Source organism: Siniperca chuatsi, linkage group LG2 (assembly GCF_020085105.1).
Source record: "Siniperca chuatsi isolate FFG_IHB_CAS linkage group LG2, ASM2008510v1, whole genome shotgun sequence".
Lineage (NCBI taxonomy): Eukaryota > Metazoa > Chordata > Actinopteri > Centrarchiformes > Sinipercidae > Siniperca > Siniperca chuatsi.
The window spans coordinates 16,612,167-16,633,499 of NC_058043.1; the positions used below are offsets into that span (position 1 = coordinate 16,612,167).

Genomic DNA, 21,333 nt, shown 5'->3' on the forward strand with positions numbered 1-21,333 from the left:
ATATATATGTGTGTGTATGTGTATATGTATATATGTATGTTTTCGTACACTCTTATCAACTGTTTAACCAGCTTAACCTTGCTTTGACAGATGTAGCACTTTCTGCATCCTTGCTGCCATGTGATTAATCAGATGAGAAGATCTAATCCAATTAGGATGGTAGCATGCCTGTTAGCACGCCTAAGCTTGCAGCTAGGTCAGGATATTTTTGTGAGTAAGCCCCAAGGAGGAAAGAGAGTAAAAGAGGTGCGCCAGTAGTATCAGAAACATAGACTTTTACATAGCATTGAGTTTTTATTTGCATTATTCTTCTGTCTCAAACCAGAGTTGTTACAGGCTGCAGCGCATGTTTGTCCAGACGATCGCCAGATAATAACAAGTTCAACTTCTGTCTCATCTCAAGGTCCTACACCATGTCCATTCTCAAGATCCACGCCAGAGAGATTTTTGATTCTCGTGGAAACCCCACCGTAGAGGTTGACCTTTACACTGACAAAGGTAGGCAACAATGGATGACTTAATTAAAAAAATTATAAATGTGTTGCCCATGTGCCTCAATAACTATGTGAATTTCATCACCTTTAGTTGTACTCATGTCACCACTCTTAAGTCCTCTTTCTGCTCCCATGTACATTTCACAGGCTTGTTTAGGGCAGCTGTACCAAGTGGTGCATCTACTGGAATCTACGAAGCCTTGGAGCTCAGGGACAATGACAAGTCTCGCTACCTTGGGAAAGGTTTGTACACCACTTAAAGAATTACTTAAAAGTCAGGTGTGGTTTTGATATTTACCACCTAATATAAACAAGCTTTACTGCCTTTGCAGTTTGAAGCAGAATTCAATTTCAAGGAAAAATACTATGTTTTATACTTTTCTTTCTCTGTCATCTTTTACATTCCATTCTCTCTTCCTTTTTGCCAGATTTGAAAGGGTTAGTGAGTTTCCATTGCCTGTGCTTCTTAATTAAAAACTAATATTTGTCCATTTGATATTAAATTATTCATTCAGTTACACGGCCAACTGATCATTGAATGCTTTTGGCATCAAACAAGATATGATGTGCATGGTGAATTATCAGTGAAGCATGCTCTCACTCCAGTATTGATGTTTGGCCAGTGTGAATAAAAGTAATTATGTTTCTTAAATTAAAAATAATAATTTATACCACTGCATGCATCTCTGTATATGTATTTAAGAAATAAAAGTTGCACGTGTTTCTAAATCTATGTCTTAATTATTGACTTTGCAAGATTTGCCCATTATGTTGTGAAATAATAATCACACTAATTCTGTCCGTCACAGGAGTCTCACAGGCTGTAGAACACATAAATTCAACTATTGCACCTGCACTTGTTGGCCAAGTAAGAAGATAATTCTCACTCTCTGTCTGTGTGTTTTTGTTTCCCAAATTTTGTACAAACTAAGTTTTGGACATTTTTTCTTCATTGTTGTAGCGCAAATGTGAATCATTCCCAACTTGTTCTTCCCGTCTCCTCAGGATGTATCTGTGGTTGAACAAGAGAGAATTGACCAGATGATGATTGACCTGGACGGCACAGAGAACAAATGTACGTGACAATAATCATACTGTTGTGACTTGTTACTCTATAACAACCACATGCGTTGCAGTATAGTCTTCATAGCGATCTGGATTACGGCAGATTTCTGATCAAACAGCCATTTTCACTTCTTGCTTGTTTTTGCCTTCAAGTCTAGTCTTTAACAAGTGAAACAGCTGCTCAGTTGGATTGAGGTCAGATGCCAGTCACGGACTTTTTACAGCTTGGCTCTAAAAACTATTTTCTTACTGTTCTATGTTTAAGATCATTGTCCTGCTGCATTATGAAGCGTCTCCAGCAAAATTTGGTGCATGTCTTTTCAAGAAGTTTCTGTCCTCCTACTGCAATCAGCAGTGACATTATGAATTAATTATAATTTTTTTATTCAATTACATTTTTAATTTTTTTATTTAGTTGATATTTTTCTTTTCTCCAAACAGCCAAATTTGGAGCAAATGCCATCCTCGGCGTGTCCCTGGCTGTTTGTAAAGCTGGTGCAGCAGAGAAAGGTGTCCCCCTGTATCGTCATATTGCTGACCTTGCAGGAAACCCTGAGGTCATCTTGCCTGTGCCGGTGAGGATCTGTGGGCGAAATTACATGCATCAATTTCCTGGTATTTCTTCCTCATTATTCAGTTCCCCCTCCAGTTCGTTGTGAAGTCACAGCTCTCATTTCTCTCCCCTCCACCTCGACCAGGCCTTCAATGTGATCAACGGTGGCTCTCATGCCGGCAACAAGCTTGCTATGCAGGAGTTCATGATCCTGCCCGTTGGTGCGAGCACCTTCAAAGAGGCCATGCGCATTGGAGCCGAGGTCTACCACAATCTCAAAAACGTCATTAAGAAGAAATATGGTCAGGATGCCACCAATGTGGGCGATGAAGGTGGCTTTGCTCCAAACATCCTTGAGAACCAGGAAGGTATGTAAGAGGAATGACTTTGGCTATTGATAGATTAAACTCTATTTGTGATTAGCACAGCTTTCAGGTTCTTTTCTAAAACAAAAACTTGTCTAGCGTGAAGTCAAGCTGCTTTTGTCACAATGACGAAAGTTACTGTGCTATAAACCAAATGTGCAGCCAGTAAAAGCCACTGTAAACAGTTAGACCGAGGAAAATCTATACAATTTTCTGCTTACTGTACAGCAGTAAAATAAACCTCTGACTCTGAAAAGAAGACTTTTTTTTGGGAAGGTTGGCATTTTGGTTCACCTACCCATCACGTGACCATGAAAATAGAAACAGAAACTGCACTATGTAATGCAAGCCCCGTAATAAATACAGCCATACTGAAAATGTTCTTTTTATTTATTGAGACTTCACTTTTTTGTTTATTGACTGGTTTCTATGGTGCATTTTGAGACTGCAGTTGGTAGTTGTGTTATATTGGACTGTGCTATCTTTAAAGGTATTTCTAATATTTGACCAACCTCATACATGGTGATGCAAATATAATGTTAAAAAAAACATCTTTCTGACACAGTGTCAACCGATATAAATGTATGTTTTATAGGCCACATTTGTTAAGTTGGATTACATTACAGTGTATAGGGGCTTCTATTTTTCTACATGCATCATGATAAGAAACACACTGCAACTCAGATTGTTTCGTATTGATTGTTTAACTCTGCAGCTCTGGAGTTAATAAAGGAGGCCATTGCCAAAGCAGGATACACAGATGAGGTTGTGATCGGCATGGATGTGGCAGCGTCTGAATTCTACAGGGAGGGAAAATACGACCTGGACTTCAAGTCTCCTGACGACCCGAGCCGTTACATCACTCCTGACGAGCTGGCTGATCTCTACAAGAGCTTTGTGAAGGATTATCCCGGTAACTTTCTCTTTATACACATTGTTTAGCAGGCAGACAGCAGGACACACAATATAGCAGTACTGTCAGCACCAACCAAGCCTCATGAAGGGGATGGGATCTGGCTGTTCTGTAACTATATGGGGTACCTCTCCTGGCTTAAATCTGTTCATCCCCTAAAATGGCCAGACAAATTGAGTGTTATTGACAACATCAAACACCTGTTTCATCTTTCGAAAGCTGTCAAGAACAGCTGCATTCATAGTTCTTTTTTTTTCTTTTTTTTTTTACAGTAAATTGGCCCAATTATGGAAGCAGCATTTATATATAGTTTTCACAAGCTATAATACCACATTAACTGTACCTGCCAATGTTTTACAGATACACATTAATTCATTTTGTTTAAACACTGTTGTTGTTGTTGTTATTATTATTGTTCTTGTTGTTAGAACCTCATGGCATCTTTTATTCTGGGGAATATTGATATTGCACATTTCCAGTACTTTGGAAAGGAGGGATTGCAATCAAATGTAAGGAAACCTAGACTGTGATGTTTCAGTGTCTCTATGGTCCTTTTTAGAATGAAAGGATATTTTGGATTTATTTTAGTTTAGTTTTGGCCATCATCATCATTCCTATTTGTAATAATAACATTGTACTCACCACCAGTCTGATGGGGGAAGGAACATGAGCAGTCAGATGATCATACAGGTTAGCCCGATGTTAGGGAAACTTATCTGGAACACTGAAATTATTACCTAAACTGTCTGTTGTAAACATCTATCACTGTTTATAGGTCGATTTTCTGGTTCAGCTTTGACATGCAGCAATTAGTTGTATATACAGTTTTCCTGTGAAATACAGACATTTTGGGTGCGCACACTTTCAGTTTTACCTCAAAATAAAGTGGTTTAGATAATCTGGCTAAACTGATGATGATGATAATAATAATAATAATAATAATTAATAATAATACACTTTTTGTATAACACCTTTCATGCAAGAAATACAGCTCAAAGGGCTTTTACAGAAATTACATACAGAGTGCTTCACATGAAAAGAGACATTGCATGAGCATAAAAACAGGGATAGAATGCCATAATTAATGTAAAATAAGATTGACTTAAACTGCTGAATTCTTTATGACTCTGTTTAATTGTTTGATTGTCTCATCGTTTGTGTTTTCTCTGCTGGACTTCAATGTAGTGATGTTGTTGTCCTAGATCTAAATTACTATGGTGAGTAAAATGTTATCATAACGGATGGCCAAAACTAAAAAAAATTACAACCCAAGATGTAATAAACCAGAAATATTATTTGATACTTTGATTAGAAGCTGTGCTTGGTTAATTTAGGAGCTGTCTGTTTGACTTTTGAAGGATCTTTTGTTGGAGCAACAGCTGAACATAACCACAGATATTTCGGTTTAAGCCAAACTGATCATCTGTTTCATTATTCAATGAGGAATATCTGCATATTTTCACTCACAGTGGTTTCCATCGAGGACCCCTTTGACCAGGACGACTGGGCGGCCTGGACCGACTTCACTGGAAGCACAGACATCCAGGTTGTTGGAGACGATCTCACAGTGACCAACCCCAATCGCATCAGCAAGGCTGTGGAGGAGAAGGCCTGCAACTGTCTGCTGCTTAAAGTCAATCAGATCGGCACAGTTACTGAGTCTATGCGAGCGTAAGTCAACACTTGAAACTTAAAATAAGCCTGGGATGTGTCTATAGATCAATTAAATATTAGACTATATACCATACAATGACCTGTAATGTCTCTTGTCTCCTCCTCACAGGTGTAAGATGGCTCAGGAGAGCGGCTGGGGTGTGATGGTTAGCCATCGCTCTGGTGAAACTGAGGACACCTTCATAGCAGATTTGGTGGTCGGCTTATGCACTGGACAGGTAAATTCAGACACAAAAAAGGTTTATTGTATGAGTGTGTCTAATGAGAACATAATAAATTGGATGTTTGTGCCAAAAATAATGGATTTATTTCAACTGTCCGTTTTCACATTGGGAAATTATTTCAACTTTATAAACTACTTTATAAGTTTGAATAAAAGACACCCAAAATACTCAAAAATCCAATATCAAATCTGTGAGACAGGAATCAAAATGATCTGACTTGGACAAAGGTTAATGGAGACATTGAATTCCTTTGGTTGAAATCATTGTACACAATTTTTTTTCACACGCTTCCAGATCAAGACTGGGGCACCCTGTCGCTCTGAGCGTTTGGCCAAATACAACCAAATTCTTAGGTAAGTCTCATTATTGTATAAACTGACGAGTTTTATCACAATCGTGTTATAACCCTAACCTTGCAACCTTGCATGTTATTCTTTAATATGTGAAATAAAACACCGGCAATACCTTTTCTGCTAAACTACAGCTGTCATTCTTGTCTTCATTCTTGTGCTGTATTGATTTAAAAATTATATTGTTTCAATTGTTTTGATCAGTTTATTAATCTTAGTTTGTATCATTGCCATACCTTTTAACAGCATTGTGTCTGTACTTAGCTCCTGTCTATGGTGGACTTCAATAATGCCAAGTTAGGGTTTTAAATTAAACCAGTAACATAATTAAATGCAGGGGAAAAGACACATTTGTTGTAAAGGTAAATATGTGCATCAAAGAGGGGAAATTAACTTTGAACTTTTTTTTACTGTAGAATTGAAGAGGAGCTGGGTGACGAGGCTCGTTTCGCTGGAAAAAACTTCAGAAATCCATTGATTTGAGTAAATGGTTGAAGGATTTGCTTCACATACACGAGGCTTCATTCACACAAATCCATGACAACACATCGGATAATAATGGAAAACACATTAAAAGCAATAATGGTTAATGTAGAACTACTCGCATACTAACCGTGGTAATGAATTTATAGCGAGAACATACTGTTGTTGAACTATCAAGTCTACTACTGTATTGTTAGTTAATGTGGAGTAGAATAAAATACCTGATTACAACTTGAGTAATATTTATTTACAGCACTGACAAACTGTAATCACAAAAGCTGCACTTGGAGACAAAGTTAATAAAAAAAGTTTTCTTAGTGACAGAATGTATTGTGATTATTTGTCCCATATTTCATTTTATTTTGCTGTGGTGGATGTTTTTGTTTGGTTAAATGCAATTGACTTCCCACATCTTTGACTATTTGTGGGATTTAAATAGAGGTATAATAAAGTGAAACAAAAGATTATCAAGCTAGAGAGAGGGACCTGCAGAGCCCTAAAATTACCCAAAATATGGAAAATGATGCATAAGTATCCAAATCTGCAAATGTGTAATCTGTTAATATAGATATTTCTCAACGGACATTATTACATAACCAAGTTTCTTTCTTCTTCAAACTCTTCATCTCAGATTGACCTTTTTTTTGTGTGTTTTCAGATCACACTATTGCTCTCACTCTCTCTCACACACACACACACACACACACACACACACACACACACACACACACACACACACACGCATGTTTAAAAGCCCTCTGCACCTTTGCAGGGAGATTCAGAAGACTCAAGCTTGTACAATTTTTAGTGCATATTTGAAAAAGGACCATGACCTTTTTAATGAGTTTGAGCTGTGAGTTCAGGTATCTACAGTGTTAACATCTTCACTTGTGTTTAAAACTCATGGCCACACAAGAAGTGGCCACAATGTCCTCTGCAGGTTGATGCAAATGGCTGCTTTCACTTTTGATGGAAAACTTGCATATCGCTGTACAACCTGTTTCCAGCTAGATAGTCTAATTTTTCAGTGGTTTACAGCATTTTGCATTTGACAATCAGATAATAACAGGTAATCTGTTGGTTTGTAGATTCAGTCTTATTTGCCTCTCAGAGAAAGTAAGTTTAGTTTGTTTATCACTGTCTCCAAAGTCTTTACCAAAAAGTTTTAATTTCCTTATTATGATTTGATGACCAAACTCAGACCTCTTATCATCATCCAAACCTGAATCAATTAAACATATTGAATTATACATCTGTTGAGTGAGTTATTTTTATTTATTGTAAATATAATAATAATAAAAGCTACTCAGTTTGCCTGCTAACACCAGAATGCATCCACATTATCAATATAGTGTGACAAGATGTACTCACATGTTATATTAAATATATTTATTAATAGTTTCATATTAAACTTAAATATTTGTAATGTCTGCCTTTGGTATTTAATAGTAACCTGAAAACCATGTAAATAGGACAAAACTGACAATATGTTATTAGGCTACTCAGTGGTTTTCTACACCACTGTCCTCCATTAAGTGTCGATATCTATTTCTGTCGGTGGTAGGTTAATGTTGTGGCTTACACAATAATGTTTAGTAACCACAGCAGTTAACACAGTATGATATGTTGTTTGATTCATGGACGCCTGTGCAGCAGCAGCAGCTGAGCCCCAGAGGCTGCTGCTGATCCGCGGCACATGCTCAGTTATGTACACCCAGACAACTTTGAAGGCTTAGCTGTGGCTGCTGAGGTCATTGCACTGGGAAAAAATACACCGTCTCCCTCCACTACACCGCCTCCATTTTGAATAGCCATGTAATAGGGGATTCGCATAGTTTGTGTGTGTATCGCCCACTGCGCTGCGTAGTGTCAACAAGCCACATCCAAACATCCTTCGACATGGACGACCTGTTCAGTCCGCGGAGGTAACTTGATTAACTTACCGTTAGCATTTATATTTTAGTTGCTGTGTATTAAATATGTCTTTTAGTGTTTTGTAGCGTTACTTTGAGAGCCGTTTGTATGAAATAGTCGGAGTGTCAGTGGTCACGAAGTTCGTGTCTGGCTAACAAGCTAGCCAAATAACGGCGTAATGTTACTGTCTCGTTAGCAGCTAGCAGCTCCTGTTGGCAAAATTATTTTCTGGTCGCTTTATTGTAGCTAACAGCTATTTCTGCAGCTGTCATTTTCAATAATGTCAGTAAAGCAGATTAACCTTATGCATCGCTGGCAAACAGGTTTAATAAATTGGCTGTTTGACGTGTATTGACATGGGTCGCTATCGACATACGTGTGTATTAACGTTATGTATGTCCACGACATATTATGCATGCTAACACTGATATTTATTATTTATTGCATACTTTAGCTAACAGTTAGCCACGAGACGGAGTCAGCCAGCTACTGTCAACCTGTTAGGATCTCCAAAGTAGCACACGCTGTTCTCGTAATGGTGACCGTAAAAAATAGCAGCTCATGTATGATTGATTGACAGTCTTTTGCGGTAGCTAGCGTCGGATTTCATTCATGTAATGTAAGGAAACGTCGCAGGTCACAGCTGAGATTGGTTTACAGTGATGGAGGGGCGGGATGTTATTCTACTGCTGAAATCACAGTGCAGTGCAGTGGGAGGGAGTCTGCTCTGACAACAGCCAAGTTATACACTTATTGATCATACGTCTGTGTAGATACTGTTCAGCGTTAATTGCCCTCTAATTAACACTTAATATATAGCACACTGTTTTTAACTATGTGAACACAATTGAATGTATTTTCTTTTATTCTAAAACACTTTGCCAGTATCAAATTATTGGAGCTACTGAAACTTAATGCACATCACGAACATGGGATGTTTTATTTTTTATTTCAGGAGCCTGAACAGCACACAGGGTGAGATAAGAGTGGGACCAAGTCATCAGGTACACCTTGCAAGAACCGAAATATTATTTATGTGACATTTGAATAAAATTAAATATTGAAATAACTAATGCATGTATATATCCAAAACTCAAACTTATTTATAATTTTTTTTGGTAAAAAAATGTTTTGAAAACCTCGAAATTTGCAGGAAGACTATGATAAAGAGGTATGTGTGCCTGCTTTTGACTTGTTTGCCTTCAGTGTGTAGGTCCTAGTGGCCTATTAAGCTTATTGTGAAACTGATCAGACCAGTCTGTTTAGTGTGCTTTATTATTTGCATGTCATACATTAGGTGTGTCATAGACTAAATGTATTACATTTGAGGATCTATTTGAATGGGACTACAGGTACTATTACCACCAACACCAGCAAAATCTATTTGATTATAACAAAATCTTTTATCCATTAATTACTTTAATTACAGAAATAATAATACACATTTTTGACAGTTGAATCACTCTTACAATGTGAATGACTGTTTTCCAATTTCTTATAAAGGAGTCTTGAAAATTTTGTGAATATTGTAATTTAAAAAAAAAAAGGATTTTTGCCCTGTAATTGTAGCTAATTAAACTTAAATCTTAGCAGGACATTCAATTCTTTGAGGTGGTCTAATAAGTGCTGGTTTTTGTCATTTCTTTGGTTTCACTGCAGGCCAAACTTCCAGAGTTGCAGCCGCGGCCTGCTCCTGGTTTACATTCTCAGCCAGAGAGTGAGGAGCTGAAGTGGACACCTGGGGTCAATGACTGTGACCTTCTCATGTACCTCAGAGCTGCAAGGTCAGTGTCTGCACTATATTGCTTAAAATTACTGGTACTTAAGTGAACTTTTTCAGTCTTGAGTTGCGTATAAAGGCTAGCACCTTTGCAAAAAGGGGCAAATATTCTTTGAGAATGTCAAATTAATATGATTTTACAATAAACTCTTGATAATTTACCTGCGGCCATGTCCTCACTGAACAACAAGATGCAGATGCTATTTAATGCTTAACAAAATCACCCTTACTATGTAACCTAACTGTATTTGTTCATTGCAGTGCTGTAACTGCAAGGAAATATCTTGTTGCTGTAAACAAATACTACTTCATGCCAAATCAGTACTTATAGTACTTACAGTACTCATAGATCAAATGGGGCTTTACTGTAATAACTAGATTAAAACACAAAAATAACCAGTATTATTTACTAGCTTTTTTTTGACACACGTTTTAGAGAAATGTCACAAATGGGGAAGTACTTGCAAAACAAAACCAGTCTGGTAATGGTTGCATTACATTTAAATCAGTTTCATTCAGTTGATTTCACCTAATAACATAAATATGTTTTGTTAATTTTGCAAGGAGCATGGCAGCGTTTGCAGGGATGTGTGACGGTGGCTCCACAGAGGATGGATGTTTAGCAGCCTCCCGTGATGATACCACACTCAATGCACTCAACATGGTGCGGAGCACAACTTGAATTATATTCATCAGTATCCAGTAAATTCAAAGAATACAAATATTGCTTTGCATATTTACAAATATCTATGTTTTTCTCAATTCTAGCTACATGCAAGTCATTATGATGCAGCAAAAGCTCTCCAGCGTCTGGTTAAGAAGCCTCTGCCGAAGCTTATTGAGAAATGCTGGTCGGAGGATGATGTGGTGAGACGCCTTTAGCTAGTAAGACAGCACCGAAGGTCAGTGCTGATAGTTTGTTAGTCCTTAACAGTGTGTGCAGGCAGATAAAATCCTTGGTGATGAAAGGGAGGCAAAGTGTTTATGTATTTTAACTATAATTTTTAACTACTGTACTGTCACGTTTGACTGTACAGTGAGTGTAAATTAAAAGTTTGTTAAAACAGCATTTAATGATACAAGCCTGCAGTAAAATAAGGTTGTTTTTTTTAACCACTACCTTAGTTTTAAATGACAAGTCAGTCTTGTACTTAATTGTAATAATTATGTCAGATGTGTGTTTTTATATATATATATATATATCTGCTATATATCACCAGATTAACATTATCTGTACTGGAGCCTTTTGTTTCGCAGCTGTATATCATTTAATTTTATCCACCTCCACCCTCCCTTCTTTTCCCCCACAGAAACGCTTCATCAAAGGCCTGAGACAGTATGGAAAGAATTTCTTCCGCATCCGGAAAGACTTTCTGCCCAGCAAAAAGACTGTAATTGAACACAATGTTTTTGGATACAGAACAATTAATAATGCATGCAGTGATTCATGGTTGTTATAGTTTTGATTAGAAACATAACTTGGATTGTTCCTAAAAGTCCTGTGTTCTTATCATCAGGGGGAGCTGATCACTTTCTATTACCACTGGAAGAAAACTCCTGAGGCTGCAGGAACAAGAGCTTATCGACAGCAACGCCGACAGCCGTCCTCTCGCAAAGCAAAGACTCGCTCTGCGGCAGCTCCCGTCAACACCCCATCGCGAAATTATTCAGGTGAGCACTTAGTGTTCCTCACAAATGTGTTGCCATTTTTGGTTCCCCTAGTCATGACAATGAATTTTGTTCATAGTTGTGCGGTCATGAAGTGTGGAAACCATATGAGTTGGACTTGGTCATTGAAGCTGATCTTTTCCTTTGCAGTGGATGCGAGTTCTGCCAGTGAGGATGATCTTGATAGTGAAGACAGTGAACAGGAAATCAAGAGCTGCAGCCAATGCGGTACAACAAGTGAGTTCACGTCTTTATTCGTGATTTATCACATTGGGCAGTTCAGTTTAGTATTCTTTATGTAATACTAATGTTTTACAGATTTCTGTAAAAGCCTTTTAACATGAAAAAATGCTTGAATTCTGATGTAGAAAAGTGCTTTAAACAGTTTGTGAAACTTGTGCCTAAAGCAGCTTTTCTTAAACAGGTTCTAAGGATTGGCACCAGGGGGGAAGAGACAACCTGTTGCTGTGCATGACTTGTCGCACATATGAAAACAAACATGGATGTCTGCCGCCAGCTCCAAAATCTGCAGGCGCTCCATTCATGTTTAAACCTGTTAAAGAGGAAGAAGAAGTGAACAGCAAGCATGGCATGAGGACACGGCGAAGCAGAGCACCTGTAAGCCCGAGGCTGGCAGATTAGTCACACTATCATCTTTATTACTAGTAATGAGCATTTATGAGAAAATGTCTGTGCAAATGCTATTTTGTAGTAAAAATATAATTATGATATATAACAGGTAAATGTTTCACAGCCTTATTGAATCTGACAAACTCCTTGTAGGGGAAAAATGTCTTTCTTGCTTGTGTTTACAATATTAACCACTGAATATATTTTTTAAAGCAGCTGTCATCTTTAAGAAGTGGCCACAAAAGGGTCACCAGCTGCTCTACCAGTGAGGATCCGCAGTCCAGCAGCCAGACCTTCCCGAGTGGAGAAACTTCTAATTCTTTGAGATCATCTTCCGTAGATAATAAGAATGAATCCAGCAAGAGGACAAACAAGGTAAACATAATCTACACATTTCATATACATGTACATGTTGTTGTTGTTTGCAAAGTATTGAGCGTGTGTACCTTGCTGGACGGTCTGTTTGGTTGCATATTAGGAGCGTAGATGTCAGAAAAAAAGAGATTGACAGTGTGGCTGCTTTTTGATTGTGCTGCTACAGAAACGGCGGCAACTAAACTGATCTCAACAGCCCCATAACCTCATAAATACTGTAATAATTACAGCATGTACAGTGTTATTAAATGTATATGTAGTCATTTTGCAGGGCAGTGAGGAACATTGTGATGAAACAGTATTTAATAAATAGTGAATGAGAATTTGTTGTAATTCTGCAGAATTTCCCTCAATACAGTTGCAGGTGTATTTTTTGGGGTGCTGTAGACATCTATAGGAGGCAATGAAATTCTGATTTAGAAAAACTTTATTGTCTATCACAAAGCACTGGAAATTGTTCTTTGACATTGTGTACTGGACAAAAACATATGAGGAATTCTTCAAAGAATTCAGCTGTTGAGCTGATGAAAGTTTTGTTAGTCCAAACCTACATGTAACTGAAATTATACATGTACAATATATGTAGGTGACTTAAACAAACTGTCTCTTAAGGATACATGTAATACTGCTGCAGCCATAGATGCTTGTTGATTATCACTCATTGAGGTTTTTGTGTCAGTCATCATCGTCAGTAATTAACACCACTGTGTAAATATCATGCTGTATCCACAGAAGATAAAAGAGGAGGTAACGTCACCAAAGACAACAAAACGTGTACGGGAGTGTCTTGCTCAGGAGCCTGATGAGCCTGAAAAAGTTACACCTAAAAGGCCGAAGACACAGGTGAGAGAGAACACTTTATGTCAAATACCATTTGGATAAAAACTTCTCCAAAGGTGTCATTTGTGACATTTTGTGCAGGAGGGACGGTAAGCTTCTTGTTTTGTGAACTAGCACATCTGTAGTAAAATCCATCAGTCCTAAAATGTCAGAGAAAATTCTGCAATGAGTTTTTAAGGGTAAGGAGCTAATTCCTTACCCTTCCTTCCTAATTGCATGATTTGGGTACAACATAATTTGTTTTGTGTGTTCCTCCAGGATCCACAGGGCTCCCGGTCAGAGGGAGAGGCCGAGGTAGAGGAGGAAAGCTCTTCAGAAAGCCGCAGTGCTCAGGACGATGGCAGCAGTGACACCAAAGACATCGATCAGGACAACCGCAGCTCCTCTCCCAGCATTCCCAGCCCTCAACAGGGCAACGAAAGCGACTCTGACTCATGTGCCCAGCCGAACGGTGTCCCATCAGAGCCTGTTGCTCCTGCTGCTGTGTTGGCTGACACACCAATCCCACAGGCCCTCCCTTCTCAGGGCCCTCCCATCACTCCTCAGCCAACGCAAAGCACCCCCTCTGCTGATCCTGCTCAGAGCCCCCCTCCTTCTTCTCCAGACCCCCCCCAGCCAGCTGTTGGTCTGTCAGCTGGCACAGCAGGCCCAAACAGCCGACCACAACCCGCCTCTCACTCTCTTTCTGGTCCACCACCTCTTCCGTCAGCACTGGGTCAAGGGTCTCCTCTTTCTCCAGCATTTCAGGTCCCGCCGGCTCTCAACTCTGCACAGTCTCTGCAGCCTCATGGCCCGTCAACTCAGGCCCCCCAGCGACCCCCACCCTTCTTTAGGGAGTCTCAGCTCCCACAGCCTCCTCTGCCTGGCCCACAAATCAAGCCTCCTCCTACCACTCCAATTCCACCTTCACACAAACAGATGCTACACCAGTCTGCTACACCTTTCCCTCAGATGCCCTCCAATCTCCCCCTCCCCTGCTCTAAAGCCCCTCAATTCCCTGCCCAACCAGCATCCTCCAGGTGCCCCCCCTCCCCCTCTTCAGCTCATGCCGCAGCCTTTGCCAATGCAGCCACTTCCGACCCAACTTCCAGTGATCTCACAGGTGCAGACCCACCCTGGAAAAAGCATGACTTCCTCTCACCCACCTGCTGCGGCCTCACATACTCTCACCTCTGTAACATCTTCTGCTATTGGCCCTGTCCCGAGCTTCCAGCCGTCATTCCTGCCTCTTCCTCTGAGACCCTCGCAGGGCACCACTGCAGGAGGATCACAAATTCAGATCAAAGAAGAGCCACTGGATGAGATGGAAGAGGCTGAGAGCCCACCGTCTCCACCTCGGAGCCCCTCGCCAGAGCCTACCATCGTCAACATGGCAAGCCATGCCAGCCAGTCTGCACGGTATGTCTGAAGACATTCTTTCTTACAAAAATCTTAGAAACAGTGTTTCAATACAGGTGATACCTCTTCGTTTTATTTACTCAATTATTCATCAGCTTCATCAAATGCATTTTTTTTTTTTTTTGGGTGGGCGATATGACCCTAAAATAATACCTATATAAATATTTCAGGATATTTCTGCAATAACGATATTCTTGACGTTATGACAAATACTGAAAAATATTTTTATGTATATATATTTGTCTATTGAAAATATTCTATAAATAATATTTGAAAGAATACATACCCCATTTCTAGTAAATTATTTCTTATTTTACCATTTAATCCTCCACCTTATTGTTGTGTTAACTACTTTAATATGCTCACCTTGCTTTTCCCTTCAGTTCTCTTTTCCCCACACACATACCTACCTGCCCCGCCCCTTTCTGTTTGTCTTTCTCCCTGTATGTGTTGACTTTCTTCGTCTGCAGTATGTTTTATGAAGTTGCCCAACAACACCACTCACGTTTTGGACTTTTTCACCCGCGAGTCCGTTTTCACAGCAGCTCGGTGAGCCACGTGTGGAGGCGACTTGTTGTTAATAATGTAGCCGATCGAAACCAACATGGTAGCGAATGACTTTGGCACCAACAGGTGCACTTACGAGCTTTTACTAAACACCGGCATAAGTAGGAGACTCTCTCTATTTCTCTGTGTTTCTCTGCAGAGCATGTGAGATTGTCTGTAGACAATGAGGGAGATTGTCCACTAGTTAATCGATCGTTGATGGCACTGTTAATATACCTAGGCAGCCCGACCAAATAAAGTCTTTGTGGGAAACACTGCTTGATCTTTTGTAACCAATCCACTTCAATGTTGCCATTATTACGATTTTTTTTTCATATCATATTAAAAATGATACCGGTGTTATCGTGAACGATATGATATGGCACACCCCTACTACTTGGTGGCAGTGAAAACACGCTGTGAACACAGCACTGACATATTAGCACTTAATAAGTTGATGGAAAACAGACAGACAGTTTGTATCCACCTGACGAATGTAAGTCCACTACTTGCTCTCCTCCTCCTGAGTAAAACGTCCAGCTCTTTAGCTGATAAATTCTCCTAGATGTTCACCAGCTAGTTACTAACTTTGTCTGTCTGCGTTGTTTGGTGCTGAGCAGGTAGTGTTTTTTAGCTTTTTGTGCTGAAAACATCTACTTGCTGTGGCTGAAACAAAGCTATGAGTGAATGAAAACATTAAAGTTGTGGGCTGGAAAACTAAAACACTGAGCTAAAAAGACACTATAAAGTTGCATAGAGCTAAGTAGACTGTAGAGTCTGGTGATAATTCTCTGTGGCTTCATCACTACAAGTGACCCCTTTCATATACATGAACATGAACCATTGTTAAAAAATGTTGATTGTAGCAGCTTTAACCTAGTTATCTAAACCACTTATTTGGAGGTGAAACCAAAAGTGAACTGATCCAAAACATCCATTAGAAGTGTCACTTTGTAAATCTGCTTGTGTGCATACTTACATTAAGTTGGGTTGGTCTTAAGTTGAAGCTCCCATGGCTGTTTACAGCAGCAGGTTTGGACAATGATTTTATTGTTTTTTTATTTTTATTTCCAATTAAGTGGTTTACATAATACAGTTAAACTGTAGACTTGTTTAAAACCAGTCTGATTGCTGATGTGGTTGCCACATGGACTTTGTTGTAAAGACGGTTCTTGCAGAGTTAATTGGTTCCCAGAACTCAGCAATAACGTTGGCACCTGAAATGAGGTTTATTAGTCATACACATCTGTTATGTCTTTCAGGTTTATCAAACACTTGGATCGTGGTTACAACTCCTGTGCTAGAACAGACCTGTTCTTTACTCCACTTCCATCCTCCAAGCTGGCCAAGAAAAGGGAGGAGGCTGTGGAAAAGTCGAGGAGAGAGGCTGAGCTCAGTGCTCGGCAAGAACGCGGAAGGGAGAAAGACAAAGAGAGAGAGAGAGAAAGGGAGGCAGACAGAAATTCTGTGAGTGCAAGACTCCCTTCATTCCTTTTTTAAACATCTTGTCTGTCACAAAACATGTATGAGTTATTTCACACGCTGTCTTTGCTTACAGAGAGCCTCCAGCTCCTCCCACGACAGTCGTATGAGTGAGGCTCAGGTGACGTCTCAGGGCCATGGACGCCCCTCCTTTGAGCAGCCGCCCACCACTGTAGCCGCTGTGCCCCCCTATATTGGCCCTGATACACCTGCCCTGCGCACCCTGAGTGAATACGCCAGACCCCATGTCATGTCGCCCAACAACCGCAGCCACCCTTTCTATGTGTCAATGAGCCCTGGCGAACCCTTGCTAGCCTACCACATGCCACATGGTCTGTACAGCGCTGAACCCAGCCTGAGAGAGCGAGAGCTGAGGAACCTGCGAGAGAGGGAGCTCCGCGAGAGGATGAAGCCTGGCTTTGAGGTCAAGCCCCCAGACATGGAAACTTTACACCCCTCAGCCAACCCCATGGAGCACTTCGCCAGACACGGGCCGATTGGTCTTCCCCACATACCCGGGCCTCCCCACCCCTTTGCAGCCTTCCATCCCGGGCTGAATCATCTGGAGCGGGAGAGGATGGCGCTGGCAGGACCTCAGCTGCGCCCGGAGCTGAGTTACGCAGAGCGACTCACTGCAGAGCGGCTTCACGCAGAGAGGATGGCATCTGTGGCGACTGACCCTGCTGCCAGGCTGCAGATGCTCAATGTGACACCGCATCATCACCAGCACTCTCACATTCACTCCCACCTCCACCTGCACCAACAGGATCTCCTCGGTCAAGGTGAGGTCAGACTTATTGACTTTATAGATTTTGAGAAGTTAATTAGTCAGCAGTAATACATTTGGTGGTGAAGTTGACCTTCATTTACTGTGTGATTTATTTCTTCATCCAGGTTCAAGCCCTCATCCTCTAGTGGACCCCATGGCAACAGGACCACGTTTGGCCCGATTTCCCTTCCCCGGTGGCCCAATCCCCAACCCTTTAGTCAGCGATCTTCCTCATGATCATGAGATGCTGCGCCACCCACTGTTTGGTTCGTCATCTCAACTCTTAACATACTCACAGCCCACAACTTGAGTCTTTTCTGAGTCCAGCTCCTCCAATCTGGTCTTTTTATATTTGTGTTTTCCATAGGAGCTGCATATCCTCGAGAGCTGCAGGGCCCGATTCCTCAGATGTCTGCTGCTCACCAGCTCCAGGCCATGCATGCTCAGTCTGCAGAGCTGCAGAGGATGGCTATGGAGCAGCAGTGGCTGCATGGGCATCACCTGCATGGAGGCCCTATACCGAGTCAGGAAGATTATTACAGGTGAGGTTTTTGAATGGTTTATCTAGTGCAAGGGCTGAAACAATTACTTGAGAAATTCAACTAATTTGTATAATATTAATCCTCTATTCAAATTCTCTGCTTCAAAGCTTTTTCACCATGGAATTACACAGGCGACCAGTACTCGGACAATAATTACTGGTGCACTAAAAGCCCCACTGTGTATTGACTGCAAGTTAAAAAATAAATAAGAAATAGTTTTCATACAAGGAAACCAGTATTTTTTTTTTTTAAAGAGACTTGACTTACTTAATGGTATCCTGTGGAGATTTTTAACAATAGTAGTGAAATGGAGCAGTATTTTTACGAGGGGGGGCCTGTTTGTTTGTTTGTATTGTGCAGTTGCACGAGGATTGGTTTCATGCTATTCCACTGATCTACAGTTGGTGACCGTTACGAACTAAGAAATGTAGCAATGCGCTAACAAAGGCAGTGGAGAAGAAGTGCAAGCAAGTATATGAATGTAAACAATGCTGGATTTAAAATATTAAAGAAATTGGCATCTTTCAGTGATTTAAAAAGCATCTCATTATCATCATCATAGCTATGCAGCTTAATGGGAATTCATAATACACAAAATCCCTTAGGTTGTTTTCATTACATGTTTCCTCTACTATCATTCTACATTGGTTAGTTAAACTTGTGTAAAATGTGTTTGACAGCCAAGTGATCAAAGTGTTTATTTATCTTTGTTTCTGTTTGCTAAAGCCGTCTGAAGAAAGAAGGTGACAAGCCATCTTGAGTCCCAGGTGGTGCATGCACTGAAACCTTACACTCATACCCAATAGAATACTGTTTACTTTTGAGAGAGAATATTTGTGTGTCCGTTTTTTTGTTTTAATGTATTTTAGAAAAATCTTTGTGGATCTTTGTGTGCATTCTTTGTTCAGCACTTAATGAGACTGTCAAAGTCTGTCTTGAGATTTTCATATCACTTAAGACTTTATACTAGATTTATTATCAAAATAATGAACAATCTCACCCATTCATGTGAGATTTAAAGTGACAGATTTTCTCTAACAAACTGTAAAACTGTTTCATATGCAGTGATATGAATTTGCTAAAATCCAGCTCTTATAAAGTATATGAAAACAGACTGGCTTTGGTGTTAAGTTTAAATATCCCTATGATTTCTAAAAGATTTCCTTGTACAGAATGGCATTTAAATCAGTGTTTGAATGATTGTAACTACCTAGCATGACTCTTCATTTTTCACCAAACTAGAGTAGCAAGTTGCATTGTGGTGTTTAGACTTTGAAAGCATAGTAGAGGTTGTATTTACTCTTAAATCTGCTAAATATTTGTCTAAATCCTAAAGTTTTATATATCAAGATATCTTTTCACAGTATAACCGAAGCTTTTATTCGCTCATTTTTGAGATTGTAAATATTACATGTTCACAATATTCTATATGAATGAGTACTATTGATATAGCAGTAGATGTGAACACTTGACCCTTTGATTCAGCACGATAGCAGTAAATCATAAGCTAAACCAGTATATGGTATTATAAGGTGAGATAATTATTAATTGGACCATGATCTGTCACTACAGACAGAAAGTTTATTAGAATAATGTATTTACATTGTTTTGAATTGGAGAGAAACTAAATCTTGAGCATTTCAATGGAATTTTTAAAAGAACTGCGTCTAATTTCAATATTTATGTGACATAATATGAAAGTGTATCCATTGCATATTTATTTCAATAAATATTTCTGCAATGACAACTTATTCTCTTTGCATTTTGAGTTCCTCTGTTTGGAAGAGAAACACAGCCTGTGGTGTATATACACTGACAGTTTATCAGGTACACCTAGCTAAAACTAATGCAGTTTAATACAACAGTCCAGCAATAAATCCTACCTTCATGAAGGTTATGATGTTCAGTTTTTATTTAAACTGTTTTAGAAGGTGTTGATTCAACTGTGTGACTATTTTGGTGGCTGCTGTTTGTGGTGCTGTTGAACTGAATTGCATTATACTGACAGGTGTTTTTGTTATGTCCTGGCTGCATTAGTTTTAGCTAGGTGTACCTAATAAACTGCACCTGTGTGTATATACTATGGGACAATAACAGTATAATTCCTGCTAGTGCTGTTGTTTCCTGCACCCAGCAAGTTGGACAGAGAGGAGCATGGCGCGTTCATGGTTTTATTGCATTAAATCACTTATTGCACAAATCTGTCATATATGTAAAATCATATGTTCCCAGTCTTGTTTGACAAGAGATATGAAGTGTTCTGACAACAATCATTTGCTTGATTGTTTTTACACAAAATGTTTTTAAGCAGTGACAGTGGCAACAACAGATCATTTAGGGGTAATACATGAAAGCATCTGAGACAGCAACACCTAATGGATATGTCAGTTCTATTGTTTTGCTTATGTATATAGGCAAAGCTGGCTAATTAGCTATTGGTAAATCTTACATTAGCAGCAGATGCACTGGCATTTTCACTATATAGTATTTTAGACCAGTGGTTCCTAACCTGGGGGTCTAAGGGGGTGTGAGTTTATTACTGTAGTAGGAAAAAAATAATTTAATCTGCTACACAGAGTTTCAGAGTTGTCTCTAATCTTTGCTTTTTCTTTACTGTGTAGTTTAATACTGTCTAGTTTTACTTCTTCTGGCCTGTAGAAATTATTCAAATGAAATGGTATAAAAATGGACAATCACTTTGAACTGTTCACAACTCATGCAGCCTGATGAGAGGTCACAAGTAGATATGGCTTTGTCTTAAAGGGGCACAAAGCAGAAAGTTTGGGAACCAATGTTTTAGAAGATGCTTCCTCATCATACACGGCTCAGGCAGTCACCTACTGAATCTTTTCTTACAACATACATACAAACAAACCGGACCAATATCTACAACGCAACCTTCTTTCAGGTATTCATCCCCTTTTTTATCCTCTACAAAGACGCCCTGCACACACTTTTCATCTGTTCAAAAACTACAAGCTGCCATTACAACTCAGCTTGATTGCAGCTGTATGACATACAAAGCCACGTTTTAGGCGCAACAGAACATTAACAAACAGCACGTGTTAACAAGTATGAGCTTCTGTACTTACAGAATGGTCCATATATCAACATCGGCTTACCCAGAACTGAAAAACCAGTTATTAAAAGTTTAAAATGCAGCTGAAATGTTTTCATGTTTAAAGGATAAGGCTGGCGATATGCTTCATTTTTGTTATTGTCAACAAATCCCATGAAAAGGCCAAAACCAACGCCGTGTTAGTCAATA

At 39.6% G+C, this 21,333-nt stretch overlaps 2 protein-coding genes across 5 annotated transcripts in view; both read left to right on the forward strand.

Annotated features, from left to right (window-relative positions):
* Positions 1–6,442, forward strand: part of eno1b (enolase 1b, (alpha)) — a 12,737-nt gene extending 6,295 nt beyond the window's left edge. The window contains exons 2-13 of one of the 4 annotated variants that reach the window (XM_044166104.1): positions 91–246; positions 404–498; positions 642–737; positions 1,304–1,362; positions 1,500–1,569; positions 2,001–2,134; positions 2,258–2,480; positions 3,193–3,390; positions 4,860–5,061; positions 5,174–5,282; positions 5,583–5,641; positions 6,055–6,442. In XM_044166104.1, the coding sequence (XP_044022039.1) occupies positions 414–498; positions 642–737; positions 1,304–1,362; positions 1,500–1,569; positions 2,001–2,134; positions 2,258–2,480; positions 3,193–3,390; positions 4,860–5,061; positions 5,174–5,282; positions 5,583–5,641; positions 6,055–6,121 (1,302 nt within the window). In that variant the 5' untranslated portion in view covers positions 91–246; positions 404–413 and the 3' untranslated portion in view covers positions 6,122–6,442. Of the gene's footprint in view, positions 1–90; positions 247–403; positions 499–635; positions 738–922; positions 933–1,303; positions 1,363–1,499; positions 1,570–2,000; positions 2,135–2,257; positions 2,481–3,192; positions 3,391–4,859; positions 5,062–5,173; positions 5,283–5,582; positions 5,642–6,054 lie in introns of those variants that run through there. The other 3 variants (XM_044166114.1, XM_044166094.1, XM_044166123.1) reach the window with 3 other exon arrangements.
* Positions 6,443–7,827: 1,385 nt separating this feature from the next.
* Positions 7,828–19,816, forward strand: rereb (arginine-glutamic acid dipeptide (RE) repeats b). Its single transcript, XM_044166081.1, is given in 18 exon segments — positions 7,828–8,046; positions 8,991–9,039; positions 9,695–9,819; positions 10,380–10,479; positions 10,584–10,682; positions 11,126–11,206; positions 11,333–11,486; positions 11,634–11,720; positions 11,908–12,101; positions 12,327–12,488; positions 13,221–13,331; positions 13,587–14,293; positions 14,295–14,726; positions 16,535–16,739; positions 16,831–17,536; positions 17,649–17,789; positions 17,891–18,065; positions 18,792–19,816. Coding segments are annotated over 18 exon segments (3,588 nt in total). The 5' UTR covers positions 7,828–8,020; the 3' UTR covers positions 18,826–19,816.
* Positions 19,817–21,333: the final 1,517 nt, after the last annotated feature.